At 32.5% G+C, this 17,102-nt stretch overlaps 3 protein-coding genes across 3 annotated transcripts; 2 read left to right on the forward strand and 1 right to left on the reverse strand.

Moving 5' to 3' along the window:
* Positions 1–5,585: 5,585 nt before the first annotated feature.
* LOC140831651 (protein NODULATION SIGNALING PATHWAY 2-like) lies at positions 5,586–7,046 on the forward strand. The gene has a single exon (XM_073195398.1). The coding sequence runs from the start codon at positions 5,586–5,588 to the stop codon at positions 7,044–7,046; it is 1,461 nt and encodes a 486-aa protein (XP_073051499.1).
* A 3,383-nt stretch (positions 7,047–10,429) lies between these two features.
* Positions 10,430–13,038, forward strand: LOC140832565 (uncharacterized). The gene is made up of 2 exons (XM_073196654.1): positions 10,430–10,776; positions 11,693–13,038. Exons 1-2 carry the CDS (start codon positions 10,501–10,503, stop codon positions 12,848–12,850), a joined length of 1,434 nt encoding a protein of 477 aa, XP_073052755.1. The 5' UTR covers positions 10,430–10,500; the 3' UTR covers positions 12,851–13,038.
* Positions 13,039–14,709: 1,671 nt separating this feature from the next.
* Positions 14,710–15,941, reverse strand: LOC140831652 (ethylene-responsive transcription factor ERF014-like). The gene has a single exon (XM_073195399.1). It carries the CDS (start codon positions 15,783–15,785, stop codon positions 15,120–15,122), a length of 666 nt encoding a protein of 221 aa, XP_073051500.1. The 5' UTR covers positions 15,786–15,941; the 3' UTR covers positions 14,710–15,119.
* Between the last annotated feature and the right edge of the window lie 1,161 nt (positions 15,942–17,102).

Here is a 17,102-nt window from a genome sequence, read left to right on the forward strand (position 1 = left end):
AGATTATCCATGAAAAAATATTATTTATTATGTAAGAGTATTACTTTTTCTCGTGATTTAGTCTACATTAGTTGTAAGGAGGTGACACGCCTAGCTCATTTGGAACATAGCGATGGCTTAGCTCCAAAACTAAATTTTCCATTGTGGTCCTAACTCTAATTATCACAATTAGCGTGGCCAATTAATTATTTATTTTGGAAAATGATTAATTTGTTAGAGACATTAATTAATTAAAACAATCAAACGCCTAGGCTAGCTATATCTCTGATCAAAATTTTGATCCCATTTTTGTCTTAAATTAATTAATCAATGTATAAATAAATTAATTTTATATAATCGTCGTTTAGGATTTTAAATAATTGTAACATTTGAAATGAGTCCATTGAAAAAAAACAAGGACACTAAGAGTTCCCAATATCTTTATACGCCCCTTTATAAAAAACTTTTATTAATTTTTTGATATAATTGTACCCGATTAAAGTTCTTTCCATTTTATTTATATAATTCCATGACATAGATATTAATTTTCTTTCATTTACCTTTTTCTCGATTTGATATTACTAAGAAGTTTTTCTAGAAAATGCTAATTTTTATGTGAATATGATTGTGTATAGTAATTATTATGCTGCATGATATAAAAATAATAACACGCGATTTTTAAAACATTTTTATGAAATTTTTATTTAAATAATAACATACTTTGTACCAAACCAAATTTAATCTATAGATAACATATTTTTCTAGATTGCCAATAATTCTTTGACTGATGTATATATTTTTAGAATAGTGATTATTATTAAGTAAGTTATACACCATGGTTTTAAATTTTTTACCGATGATAATATAATAAGTATTTATTGAGTACCATATAATACATAATAAATTATAATTTTAAATTAAAAAGACTAACAGAAAAATTTTCGAAAATTCCAGCCTTTTTAATTTTTCATATATATAAAATTGCTGTGATTAACTCTAAATTAAAATAAAATAAAGATAAAATATTAATTTGAAATTCCAAAAATTCATTAGTGTGCTGAAAAGGTTTCCAGTTTATTAAATTTTTTGGGTTTATTGAATGTTTTTATTATTCAACAATTTTTGATTTAATAATGTTAAAATTACGAAAAAGTACAGAAAACTATGGCAAAAGAGCTAATAAAAAATATATTAAGTTTTAAATGAATTTTTGAATATAAATAACATTCTATTTGTTGGAAATACTAAAATATATATTGAATATATCATCATGTGTTACAATAATTACTTAAATTATATATTCATGTAAAAGATTAGCTTTTTCAGAGAAACTTTTTACTGATATTAAATTGAGAAAACGTAAATAAAAGGATAAAAAATCATATTATGGAATTATATGAATAAAATGGAAAAATATTTGCTATAGTTTTAAGTAGGTGCAATTATATCAAATCAAAAGGTTAAAATGAATAATAAATTGTATCACTGTCACCTTGTGAATTAAAAATGCGTGATATTGTAGTGTGAATATAAAATTATAGAGCTTAAATATCATCCCCGATTTATTATGCTATTTTTGGGAAACGATTTTTATATAAAAAAATTAATTTTCATGCAAACTTGTAATAACATCGATGAGGTCACAAACATAGAAATAATAATATAAGACACCAGTACATTTGTATCTGTACTAACTGGCGTGCCAGTCGATTGCTCCATTTCAATTAAATAATTTACTATTTATTTTCAACTGCTTCGACGGCGCCACAGGACTACCTCACGTTTAACCCCACAAATATATTCAAAATTCTACATGTTTTCTACGTCATTATTTCAAAATTATTATTAACTATTAAAAAACTATAAACTCAAATATAAACTTTGTTTTTTTTCGAATATTAAGAAAATTATTTAAATTTTATTATTATATATTAGTGAAAACAAGAAAATAACGTTAATTAATATATGTAAAAACTGAATTATATATATAATATATTTGGAAAAACTACAAAAGAAAAAGAAGAAGACTAGTATTAGGCATGTATGTATGGCAGTTTAATTATATTTCGACCAGCCTGCTTCGGTGACTTATTTAATTAGCTATTTGATTTCGGGAGTCAAGTTTATACCTGAATCTGGATTTTTTTTTTCTTGAAAAAAATAAACAGATTTTATACAATAATTAATCATTAGCTGTGGCCATTGGTGTATAGGGTAAAAATCTTATACTATTATTACCATTATCGTGCAATGCATGATGTATAATAACGTAAAATATTGGATATCAATCATTAAGGTCTTATTACACAATCTAATCTGAATATGATATTTGTACTTACTTTTTATTTGATTAAGATAAAAATAGCATAAATGAACAAATTTATTATTCAACATTTGAGTATCAATATCATATATTAGTACCTTCTGAAAATTAATGTCAAATATCATATATTAGTATCACATCTTCAATGTTTTGTATCGATTTTTATCCTAGAAAAACATGATATATTAGTATCAGATTTGAAAATACTTAAATATTATATATTAGTATCATATTTTCAAATTTTTTATCGATTTTTATCCGATAAAAGACATGTAAACCCATGAATCGTAGAATTATTATTTTTAGATTAGAGTATTCAAACACTTATTTTTTCTGAGTGAACACAAAGCCAAGTTTAAGTTTGAGAATTTAAAAGCCATTTACCCTATATTTAACCGAATCAAATTAATGATTGATTGAATGAAACCAAATACAAAACTTGAAGTGGACCGAACCTACGTCTTTTCGCGATAGAAACATGTTTGACCAATCTCGGAATCTTTGAAACCTATCAATAATTTCTCCTATCAACTTCATTTTGACTTGTCACATTTCCCTTTCAGTTTGTATAATCACAATATATAATACCATTTCCCTTTTTTTTTCCCCTCAAAATTTTCTTATTGGTTGTCCAAAGGCATTTCCTTCATTGGGACCCAAGATGCGATTTTTTTTATGGAACCCTTGGGTGTGATTGGATTTGCCATAGATGGAGCGGAGCATTCACTTCAAATTAAATTGGGAAAAATTGTAATCATCGTTCAATCAACCAACATTTGACTTCACATGTGTCCAAGGGAGGCCTTTCTTCCATTGGTGTGAGGAGATTATTTGTGGCAAAATTTAATCTAAGATATGATCACCTCTTGTATGTTTTGATCTTCGGATTTCAAAATTTTCAAAGAAAATCAGTTTGAAAATCAGCCACAACATTCTTGTTCAATTATTGGAATCGTCTTTTCCAAGTAAACATACTTTGAAAATATAGAGTAATTCTATGAATATGGATTTTGTGATGTACAAAGCAACATCGTCGTCTTAAAAAATTAAAGATTTAAAATGAGTTTATAATTGGCTACAATATACTTCTATAGCAGCTTGGGTTAATCATTTTCGTAAAGCGATGTCGAATACAAAATAGTTGCTATAAGGGCCCATTGTCCAGTCACACAGACGCGGGTCTGGGCTCAGGACGTGACAGAATGGTATCAGAGCCTGTCACCGGCATGGAACACCGAGAAATAAGTGCTATGCGGGGCGAAGTGCTACGTGCATGTGAGCTACCTCTTGAACCTGCGGGACAAAGTGCTACATGACGGGAGCCACCTCTTGAACATGTAGGAGCCACCTCTAAATTCTCAACGCTGGTGGATCAAGTGGTCAGACCGCGACGAGGACGTCGCATTCTGAAGGAAGGGTGCTTGTGATATCTTTGTCCCACATCTTAAAAAATTAAAGATTTAAAATGAGTTACAATGAACTTCTATAGCAACTTGTGTTAATCATTTTCGTAAAACGAGGACGAATACGAAGTAGTTGCTATATGGACCCATTGTGCAGTCACGCAGGCGCGGACTCAGGCTCAGGGCGTGACAGTTGAATCGAGCTGATCTAATGTTGTGCACCGTAGAAGATATCCATATTTTAAATATATGTACACGAATAAGGAAATCGTGCATACACAACATCGTCCATGTCTTGGTTGGCAGTGACTCAAGCACCGCGCATGAAAAATCCGTTTGAGGGAAAATCCGATTTGGCCTGAACCATTAATTGCCCATGTTTCACCACATAGGTCTGGTCAGTTTCATGTGGCAGCACATCCATTTTTCCATTCGATGGATAGTAAACTCCACATATTAGACATGGGACTCAGAAGAAGTACCATCACGTGCACGCGTCTATGCTAATTCTAGAATATTGTATAGACATGAATCTGGATATACATATGGTTCCACATCACACAGTATATGCATATACATGCGTATTCTTAGATTATAGGTGGTGGACGCTAGTTGAGCCGGAGCCGGAAGAGCCGGCATGGCTGATGCCATATAACTAGCCAGTGACATTGCCACATTAATACTAATAAAATATTTAGTTAGACTAGTCAAAATACGTATACAAAATTGCTGTAGTAACTAGTTCGTTAAGGACACTAGGTTGGTTGATCAAATATATTATTAAGTAACAAACCCTAGTTTTCACTTTGATGATTACTAAGTTAATAGGATCCTAGTCATTAATGTTACATATTTAACTTTGTGTTTTCAACTTCTTGTGTAATGTTGGCGTTTCATGTTTTAGAAGGTATTTAGTCTCTCTGTTTATTTTGTAATTTACGTTGTGACTTTTCATTTGTTGGATGAATCAACGATGTTACCACAGCTGGTCGGAATGTAAAGAACTAGAGGACACAAATCTTTTTGTTGACTAGGCACTTATGCAGACAATCAAAAGGGATAATATCAAACGGCTTAATAGTTAAATAAATCTATCAAAATGTAAATAATATTTAAATTATTATTTCGATTAGTTGATAACTGTTTTATTACATTAATCGAGTGCACATATTTTTGTTTTAACATGAATTCGAACTAACGGTTATTTCTTATCGGAGGAGATTTATGTATGAAATTTTGTATGAATTTTATAAGAAGGATGTGAATAGGTTCGTGTCGTGCCGAATAACTTAAATCTTAATTATGTAATTATCATATATACTTGTATATATAATGAAAATATTATTACCATGTCATAATCAATATATGAGCACATAGTAGTGTAAGTAAACGATATTCTCTTAAGTTGTTTCAAGATTATGTATGAATCCAAACAAATTATAATTGGTTGGTGAGCAGAATTTTATGGGAAAATGCAAAATTAACTAAAATTATAATAGAGTTACCAATTAGCATGAGCATCAAGTTAGAGAATATCCAAAGATAATCTATGGTGCCTTAACCTCCAACCAACACTTCCCTATTTAAGAATTCACAACCTTGTTAATTAAATTTAGCTGCTGAATATTATACAAATCATTATATATTATTTATATCCTCAAATGGGATTATAGTTTCTTTCTCTATTATTATTAAATTAAAGCTAGATTGACATTATTGGATTAACCCATGATTAGACACAAATTATTATTTAAATCAAAGTACAAATCCCACCTCTTTATATCAATGCTTCCATTTAATCACTCCCGAATTAAAATTAAATATCACTCCCTCTCCTAGCTACTTCAATTAAGTATACAGCCGAGCACTTTCTCTTAGCCATGGCAATGGTTATGGATCTTGATTTTTCAAATTTTAGCCATTATATTGACATGGCTGCCACGAACACCGTTGATGAGGGTTGCGATGGGAACGGCTGGTCGCCGGTGATCGACTGGGAGGAATTTTCCGGTGGACAAGATGACTTCCACAACCTCATTGACTCCATAATGAATGATGAAAATATTGTGATACGTCAATCAAATAGTCCTGACTTAAATGAAGAGTATTATAATAATTTGTCATCCCCGGAGTGCCACACCCTGATGAGCACTGATGTTGAATCCGGCGGTGGGGCCACGGAGGATTGTAAGGGGCTGAGGCTCGTCCATCTCCTCATGGCGGCAGCTGAGGCTCTGGCGGGGGTTAACAAATGCCGCGAGTTGGCTAGGGTGATATTGGTTCGGCTCAAGGAGTTGCTGTCGTCAAATGTTGGCACCAATATGGAGAGGCTGGCATCCTATTTCACCGACGCCTTACAAGGTTTGATCGACGGCGGGAAGTGCTGCGGCGGCCACCCATACAAGGAGGAGCACCGCCAGACGGATGTTTTGGCGGCGTTTCAGTTGTTGCAAGACATGTCTCCTTATGTGAAATTCGGACATTTCACTGCAAATCAGGCTATTTTGGAAGCTGTGACTCACGATAGAAGGGTTCATATTGTTGACTATGATATAATGGAAGGTATCCAATGGGCCTCACTGATGCAGTCCTTGGTGTCTAGAAAAGATGGGACACCACCTCCACATCTTCGGATCACGGCCTTATCAAGGGGAGGAGGGGGGCGGCGTTCGTTAGGCAACGTCCAAGACACCGGCCGACGCCTAACATCCTTTGCAGCGTCCATAGGTCAACCATTCTCATTCCACCAATGTAGGCTGGATGCGACTGAGACATTCAAACCATCCTCCTTAAAATTGGTACGGGGAGAAGCCCTTATAATAAATTGCATGTTACACCTACCACATTTTAATTATCGATCCCCCGATTCAATCGCATCATTCTTATCTGGGTCCAAGACCCTAAACCCACGACTAATCACCCTGGTCGAAGAAGAAATGGGGCCCACAGGAGACGAAGGGTTCGTAGTCCGGTTCATGGACTCATTGCAACAGTACTCAGCCATGTGTGACTCACTGGAGGCCGGGTTTCCGATGCAGAGCCGGTCACATGCGTTAGTGGAGAGGGTTTTCTTAGGGCCCCAGATAGCCCGGTCATTGGATCGTATTTATCGTGCCCATGGTGATTTCCATGAGTGTTCGTGGGGGAAGTGGTTGGCCGGGACAGGTTCATACCCGATGGACATTAGTTTTTCGAATTATTGTCAAGCAAAGTTGTTGATAGGATTGTACAATGATGGGTATAGGGTGGAGGAATTGGCAACCAATAAACTTGTTCTAGGATGGAAGTCACGACGCCTACTTTCTGCTTCTATTTGGTGTTGTCAAGATAACGATATGTAATTTGTAATCTTGTGTTTTTGTTTATCCATTTCTCCCACTTCTTCTTTCTATCTTGGTTGATTTTTACTTTCGATCCGTACATACTTCTACAAGCCTTGTACGAGGTTTGTTTTTTTTATTAAAACACACCCGGAGAGGAGAGCCGGCTAACCTGGCGGGGTGAGATCACTGAGCTACAAACTCGATCTCGTACTAAGTTTGTTTCAAAGCAAGTCTTTTGATCTTATTGTCCTTTTTATATTTCAAACATATTTCCTCTCTTCTACCCCATAAATTTTCATTTCTCGTAGGATTTATATAATATGAATGTTTCAAATTTCAATCTCTATTCTCTCTCACAATTTGATACGAGATTTAACATCTTTAATTCATTATCTACATTCGACTCAAATTTTATGATAATCAGAGAACTTTTTTTTTATATTTATCTTTCAATAAATCATCGGTCCAAATATTGCATAGTTGTACTTGTTTTACAAGTTCACTAACATATTCCACCCTCTAAATAAAAAATATTTCAAATCTTCATTGATTTTAAATAATATACATCTTAATCTTTTGAATTCATAGGAAATAAATTTTAGATATTAGAAAGTAAAAAAAAAAAATTACTCCAGCCAAACAGCGAAATGTACAATTTCATGTTTTCCTAGGATTGATGCAATATTCAGTTCACGACAACAAATTTATTTATGTCGCATATAATTACTCAAAATTAACCTCGTGAAAAAAGACAACGATCATTTCCTACATATTCACAGTAAATAGTAAAATCAATTCATGTCCAGCTCCATTTAAAAAAAAAATCACGTCTTGGAAATTGAGGTGAAGTTACATTATTACCCTTGGACCACATCCAACAATATATACATGGGGATTGAGCAATGAGTTAATCGTGCACATATTTACAATAATAAGCAATATATTTGGTATAAAAAGTTAATATTTCATATGTAATTCAAATAAAAAAACGGTATCATAAAATTGATTCATGTTATCGTCTCATAAAAATTTTTATGACTGTTGAAATATCTCTCTCTTACTCGTGGATAACATAACTAAAACATATTTTTGAGGAGGGTATTACTATAACATGGGAAGATTCCTGGAATGTACCCATCATAAAACATAAATGCCCCAAATTTGATGACATTAGGCATCCAAATTAACATATAAAAATTACACATTAAATATTAAAGATACTCCTCCGACTTCATACAAGTTAAAATATTCGTCGCAGCTTTCTTTTCAATTTATTATATATTTTTTTAGGGAAATAATAAATTAATAATCTGTCCAAATCACTTCCAATCATCTTGTCACTCAATTATTTATTATAAACCACCCTCTCTAAATTTAGTTTACAATTAAATTTAAACAAAACCTTCTTCTATTCTTGATTTTGTATTATAACAAACCTTTAATTGCTAATTATTCGTTCAATACTTTTTGATACAAATTTTGTTTAACTTATTTTCTATATAAAAACAATACGCAAAACTCTTGTGAGACGAGTCACGAGTCTTCTATTTGAGTTATCATAAAAAAATATTACTTTTTATAGCATAATAATTATTTTTATTGTAGACATGAGCATAGTTGACTCATTTGAAAAATAAAGATCTGTGATATCGTCACACATGATCTCACAGAGGAGACATACTCAAAACAATATTGTTTGAAGCTAAATACTTGTGTAATAAGATGAATCGATTATAGTTATCGGTCCTAATTAGCTACACTTCTAACCATAATTAGACTATTCTTTTTCAGAAATTTGGAAGATTTAATTCAAAAAATAATTATATGTTTGATTCAATTATACGACTTTCTACCAAACACCAAAAGTCCGCAGCTGTGATGAGACAGGGCATCAACATTTTGTCTTACGTCATGGTCATCAATTTGCATTACAATATAGCAAATTTTATTCATTTTTAATTCGGTTATTAATTAATTAATTAATTAATCAAATGTTTTTTTTATTTTTGTTGTGTTTACATGCGTCATGTTTCCATCGTATGTTTTTATTTTACTTCAAATTCATGGAGGGCTCGGCCTTCTTCATTTTCTTTTAAAACCACAACAAATTTTCTTGTTTTTTTTTTGCATGCGACATCATGATTAGTGTAAAATAATTGTCCCCTCTTCCTCAATTTGTATTAGAATATATTTGCATTTCACTCAACAACAATATCAACTAATGGAGAAGAAATTATGGCCAACGAACCCAGTGTGTGTTTTGTTTTTGAAAATAGTCGTCTCCTGTAAAAAGAATCGAACAAATCGATGATTGATACCAGATTTTACAGACACTATATATTAGCAAATGAGATAGCTATTTTTTTTTAAAAAAAAACAACACAGGTAGAACATTTTAAAAAATAGTTCAATCGATGAATCCTAGATGCGATTCCCAAATCTCATTTCTTATTACACTTGAGGATGTCATTTTCTTAAAAAAAAAAAATAGTTGATTTATTTACTCTTAGGACCATGTGATAGTTAGAATTTAATAGAATCAAGTTCTTCATGGGCCCTAATTACTAAATGGTACGTTCTCAAAATGTAATGTGTAGGTCTTCTTGATTAATGTATCCAACTCATTTGAAAAGCCCAAGAAGTGTGGTAATGAATATAAATAAATTCTGTTATCTTCTCTTAGTTGACAAAAAGATTTTGAATATATTCAAAATTATTTCAGAGATCTTTAAATTCATGGGCTTCAAACTAAAATATTTTTTATGAAATTGGTTTGAAATTCTTATAGAAAGTTATATAATTTTTTCGTGTTTCTTACATCTATAAATTTAAATTTCTTGATTTGAAATTCAAATTACTTTTTGATGTCCAAATCTAACCTTGTAATATTTATGTAAGTCAAGTTTATAAAGTATGTCTCTTGTGAGACGGTCTCACGAATCTTTATATGTGAGACGGCTCAATCCTACAGTTATTCACAATAACAAGTAATATTTTTACCTAAATAAGAGATCCATCTAACAAAATACGACCCATGAAATCGTCTCACACAAGTTTTTTCCAAGTTATAACATCAACCTCTGCCATGCTCCATGGTTTTGTTCTTTACTTTTCCATTATTTTTATAATTAATAAAATACAGGAACTTTGTATTTTTGATCGAGTATATTTGGTTTTTGTAAAATTTGATATTATTTTTATAAAATTCTAATTTTAGTAATTGTGATAATTTTTCATTAAAAATATTGTTATGATGACATCATATATTAGAATCACTTAAAAAAAAAACTAAATTATATAAAAATAAAGTATTATACTAAAATTTGACATCATAGAATATCAAATTCCATAATTTTCCTAAAATATAAGAAAAATTGGTTTAAAGTTAACTACCAAAAAAGAAAAATGTATCAAGATTCCTTCCCCAATAACTTTTCAACCAGTTCGATTCTACAAGGATAGCTCCCCGCTCATGCTTCATCCCTGCCCTGTCCATCGTGGTTCAATTCATTGCACCTGGACATCGTCCCACAAAATGCTTAGACTCTACACCCTCAAATCCTTCAGTTTTTGCCAAACATTGTCCACATTCGACGGCTTGAATTTTAAAACTCCTAGAATCTATTGCATTGGCTGCAGCACAAGGCTTTCAGCTATCATGGCTTCCACAATATCCACCTCCGTAACTACTGAGCAAGAACCTGTTTCAACTCTGGACGGATCAATCCAGAAACCACCTCCTCTACAGGTGATGCCCATTTCTTTTTTTTTGTTGGATGGACATCTTTTGATATGGGTTTTTGGTGGACCCTTTTGATTGGCTTGCGCAAGATTCAATTTTTTTTATGCGTTGGCTATGGATTTGCTTTTGTGTTTTCTGAACCCTAATTATTGGAATGTTGAGTTTGATTGAGTGCCAAAAGTTATAGTTATGGTGGGATACTTTGCAGAGTTCAATTTGGGGAAACGGATAGTGATTGGGAAATTGTGATATGAGGCTTTTAGTTGGAATTGGGAAGTCTCGTGATTATCATGAAAGTCTGTCCATAGTTTTTAGCATCCTGAGTGTTACAGTATAATGGAATTGCACACCAAAAGGGGAACAGGGGAAGAAAAGACCTACAAAGTACGACAAATATCCATTTTATTGGAGATGCTCATAAATGAATTAAAAAACGTTGTGTTTCAATGTTGGACTCTCGGAGTGATGAATTAACACGAGTCTATCGCTTTCAGGTCGAATCAATTGTCTTGTTTGGACATCGATTTAGTACACATTATTTTCCTCATGCTCCATTATTGAACCTCTTTTACTGAGGATGATGGACTTGTGAGGCACCATTAGCCCCTTCCTCATCGTTGTAGCATTCTTATAGATGTGTGATTGTCTGTTTTCATCAATTTCTGGAACCGACTTTTATTTTTTATCGATTTGCAGGCTATTTTCTGGAAGCATGTTCTACTATCTAATTTTAGCTGACTTTTTTCTGTCTCACGATCTTCACTACATGCTCAGAAGATTCAGTTTCCTGTCTGTATTAGGCTATAGTGACTTTTATTGCTACGAAATACTGCTGTAAATGAATTTATTGTAACACGATTTTCTGCAAATTAACCTTGATGATATTGGATTCTGTATTTGATATGGCTACCGCCCTTTTTAGGTTGCCAAGCGCTTGGAGAAGTTCAAAACCACAATTTTTACGCAAATGAGCAGTCTTGCCATCAAGCATGGAGCTATCAACCTTGGACAAGGCTTTCCCAATTTCGATGGTCCAGAGTTCGTAAAAGAAGCAGCTATTCAAGCCATTAGGGATGGTAAAAATCAATATGCTCGTGGATATGGAATTCCTGATCTAAATTCAGCCGTGGCCGAGCGTTTCAAGAAAGATACTGGCCTCGTGGTTGATCCCGAGAAGGAGGTCACCGTCACATCTGGATGCACTGAAGCAATTGCTGCAACAATTTTAGGCTTGATAAATCCCGGTGACGAAGTTATTCTCTTTGCTCCGTTCTATGATTCCTATGAAGCTACATTATCCATGGCCGGTGCTAAAATAACGTGCGTCACATTACGGCCCCCAGATTTTTCTGTCCCAATCGATGAACTCAGGAAGATTGTTTCGAAAGACACACGAGCCATACTGATGAACACTCCACATAATCCAACGGGGAAAATGTTCAGTAGAGAAGAACTCGATGCTATTGCCTCCCTTTGCATCGAACATGACATACTGGTATTCTCGGATGAAGTTTACGACAAGTTGGCATTCGAAATGGACCACATTTCCATTGCATCGCTTCCCGGTATGTACAACCGGACCATTACCTTAAATTCTCTGGGGAAGACATTCTCACTGACTGGCTGGAAAATCGGTTGGGCCATAGCTCCCCCACACTTGACCTGGGGAGTGAGGCAGGCACATTCTTTCCTCACTTTCGCTACATCCACCCCAATGCAAAATGCTGCTGCGACGGCTCTTAGGGCTCCAGAATCTTACTACGAAGAGCTAAGGAGGGATTACATCACCAAGAAAACAATTCTGGTAGAGGGTTTAAAGTCAGTGGGATTCACAGTTTTTCCATCAACAGGAACCTACTTCGTGGTGGTGGATCACACCCCTTTTGGGCTCGAGAACGACATTGCCTTTTGCGAGTATCTGATCAAGGAAGTTGGGGTGGTCGCGATCCCAACGAGCGTGTTTTATCTGAATCCAGAAGATGGAAAGAATCTTGTAAGGTTTACTTTCTGCAAAGATGAAGGGACTCTGAAAAGCGCCGTGGAGAGGATGAAGGAGAAGCTGGTGAAGAAGAAATCATGATTGTGATTCATGGACCGAATAGGTTCTTTCTTTGTCCAACGAAAATTTATAATACTTGGTTGGCATTAACTATTAATCATATTATTGCACTTCAACTTCATAGGCTTTGTTTGAATATATGGATTATGGAACTAAGACGAACATCACTTAAATGTTCAATAAAGATTCTTTGCTCATTAGCATGTCAATTTTTCGTTTCATCCTGGGAAAAATAATTCGTAGATATAGTTAGTAGACTTGGTTCCAACACGACGCTGCTCGAAAATATTTTATTTAATTATTTTTTTTTTAAATAAAGTATTTTATGTAATTTTTTTAAAAAATAGTTTTTTTTTTTTTTTTTTTATCTCCAAATTTTTTAGCTAGTATGTTCCTAAAAAATTTTAGCCATAGAATTCAGCTCAAACGAGAAGTACATAAACTTCATGTTTCTTGGCAAAATTTCAGTCTTACTAAGGTATACAACTAGGGGGCATATAATTATTGAGTATGTTTCTTGTAAGACAGTATCACGAATCCTTATCTGTGAGACGGTCAACCCTACCGATATTCACAATAAAAAGTTTTTTTTTTATGGATAACCCAAATAAGATATCCGTCTCACAAAATACGACCTGTGAGACCGTCTCACACAAGTTTTGCCATAATTTATTAGTCTTTTACGTGTGGTCGATATCAATTTTAGTCTTCTAAATATATTTAGTATAATTAATTTTGGGTCATTTTCATCTAAGTACTAAAGTATTTCGCCTATGTTTATCTATTCCGGATATGTAAATTAAGAATAATTAAAAATTGATTTCCGGTGATATAATTATTCGGCTAAATTTAATTTCACATATTACACATCAATATTTATTATACATAGGAAATAGACAATAATGAATTTAAATTATAAATTATACAATTTTTTTTGTACTTTATAAAAAAAACTAGATTTTAAATATATTTTTACAATAGTACATGTTTTTATTAATTATAACTGAAAGCTATCTTTAAATTGAGTACTTCTGGTGGCAAATTCAAATATTTCTAATTTGACAAAGTATGTATTTTTTTTATGATAATATAATCCGAAACCTGTTACTTTTTTATGCAAAGTAAGCAAATCCATGAGTTAACAGACTTCGTAAATTAGACAAATCATGTGTAACAGACTTCGAGTTACTCGAGAAATTATTGACGGAAGAATCAAACCGATTGTTACTGACAAATACTCAACTATTTCACCGTATAAGAAAATATAATTGATTACTAAATAATTGTTATAGGACTGAAATTAATAATTATCTATATAATTGATTAGAAACATCACATACGTTACATAGGCGTGAGACTAAAAGCGTAAATTTGAATATACCCTCCCAATAATGTAAAATCATATTTCAATAAAATATTATAAAATTATCTTATGAAATTCTTGATTTTATATACCAATATGAGCATATGTTTTTCACGTGATACCCACAAGCCAACTAATTTAAAAAATATTGAAATTAATATTCAAGTGGTTGCGTCATATGTTCATTGGATGAATGGGACATCATATTTATGTAGGCCATAAGATTAATTTTGCCAAATATTAAATAATTCAAAGACCATATACAATGTAAGAAAAACATAAAGAAATGGAACTCTGAAAATCTAATAAAAGATGACAACTCCATGTGGAAAATTTGATCGAAACCAAAATAATTCAACTCCATGTCTCGCATTCGACAACGGGTATTTTATAATATTGTTATTTGTTGTTAATGCTAATATCACTACAAGAAAAACACGGATTAGTGACCGACCCGTCTCTACAGCAAAATAGAGACAGATTACGGTCTAAAAAAACTCTATTAATGAGTTAAATCCAACATAAATTGAACTCATATAAAACCATCCCCAGAATGAAATTTATCAATAAATTTAAAATAAAACCCAGAAATTAAACAAAAGAAAAACTAAAATTAAAAATAAAAAAAAATAAAAACATGTACTCCAGATAATTGATACGCCTAATAAATACATAATACACAGGAATTCACATGGGGGAGGCAATAAATATGTCCCTCTCGTGAAATCCTTTACACTAAATTCAATCAACAAAAAAAATAAATAAAAATTCAGAGTACGTAATATATGGAAATTTTTCCTGTCAATGTCAGTGTAAGAATAATGCCTTCAAGAAATAAACTGAAGATCATCAAATGAATAAATAAATAATACTGAAAACAAATAATTTGAGGTATATGAACTCCAGTTCTTGATAATATATTTATGATCAGCAGAAGCTCCATAAACTGATATCGTCATATTCGTACGAATCCTCCATCATCAGCGGATCAAAGAACACCCCATCGAGCATGTCATTGTACTTCGGAGAATCGAAGTTGTACCAGGAATCCATAGCCATGTAATCGTGATGATCAGATGATGCAGCTAATGAGATGGGGTCATATTCAATTTGCAGAATATTGGAGTCGTAGTTATTGGAAGAAGATGAAGAAAGTGACGGTGAGGAATTTGAATCATTCGTCGTCGAAGTTGATGAAGTACCGGAGTGAAAAGAAGAAGATAATAGAGATTGTGGGATCGGGTTTTTAGAGTTTTCGAGAAACGTGGTGTTGGCCGCGGCCGCCGCGATTCGTTGGATGGACTTAGGGGACATGGCTGAGTTTTCAGGGTTAAGCTTTTGCTGTAAAGCTTTTGAAAGTGGGAAATTTAGGTTTGCGGAAGAGCCCTTGAGGCACAAAAGGGCAGCATCGTAGGCTCTGGCCGCAGCTTCTGGTGTAGAATAAGAGCCCAACCAGATTCTTGTCTTCTGATTTGGTGCCCTTATTTCCGAAACATATGATCCCCAACTCCTCATTCTGACTCCCTTGTACTTCTTTTTCGACTGAGATTTCGAGTTCTTTGTTGATGAGATCTTGCTTTCTGCCTTCACCATTCTTGAAAAATTAAGATTGAAGCAATGAAATGCTTTCTTTTTTCAAACTCCTTCTTTGCGATTTTATTTCTGCTGCTGCTGTTTAATTAAATTCTCTGTCTTTCTTGAGAAGGGCAAATGCTAGTGGTAAGTGATTGTGAAGGAGAGGTCAGAGCTGATATTTATAGATGAAGAGTTTTAGAAAATAGAAAGATCCCTTCAGTCAAAACAATAATATAATGCTGAAATATATATCATATGTATACTTTATTTTAAGAAAATATATATACAATATAAATATTTAATTTATATCGCAATATTGGCTGACAGATAGTATCCAGTAATGTGCTGATTAAAGAATTAGATTTCATTTAGTTCACATGAAAATGACTTCTCTAATCACATTGGTAATTAATTAAGAACACTGTATTTTTTTTGTTCGTAATGAATTGACGCTCTTTTCTGTTTCACTTTAAGGTTCTGATGATTTAGATCAGTTTAATACTATTTATAATTTTTTTCTTTAATACAAAACTTTATATATGTCTTTGATTGAATTGGTTTCGATTCAATCGATCCTTACAAGACCGAAATCAATTTTGTTGCAGTTGATTCAATCACTGATATTAGATATATTTATGGCCAATCTAGCCAGGTGAACATAAATTTTCTGTATACAAGATCTTAAGGTTAAATTTTTAGGTCGACCAGTGTGATGAAATACAAGTCAGACATGAATATTAACAATATAATTGACCAAACTTTATTTGTGTATATATATATATATATATATATATATATATATATATATATATATACATAACTGAGTATATCTAATAATAACCTTGAGGTTTACATAATTTGAAACTTGGTTGTGAACCTTGCATATAAAAATATTGGAATATATTGTTTGTAATCTAAATGTGGTTTATAGTCAATAGCCGGTCTAAAAAAAGATATCGACTTATCCTAGTAGATACTTAAAAATGCGATGCACAGATAAAATCACGTATATATAATATGAAAATTTTGTCTGCACACATGAAACGTAAACACAAACTAATTTGATAGTGACTAATACATTATTTGAGCGAAAGTATATATATAATTTATTTCTTTAGCAATTTAATGACTACTTATGTATTCACCATAAATTATATATTACTCTATAGTTTTAATAATGTTGTTTAGGCGGAAAAGATTGATATTACTTAACTTCTTCTTTTTTCAGAATTTTTTGATTTTATATACCGATGATGATGATGATATCATTATTATTAGTAATACTACTATTATTATTACTATTATTATTGTTGTTCTTATTATTATTATTATTAT

Source organism: Primulina eburnea, chromosome 5 (assembly GCF_022965805.1).
Source record: "Primulina eburnea isolate SZY01 chromosome 5, ASM2296580v1, whole genome shotgun sequence".
Taxonomy (NCBI): domain Eukaryota; kingdom Viridiplantae; phylum Streptophyta; class Magnoliopsida; order Lamiales; family Gesneriaceae; genus Primulina; species Primulina eburnea.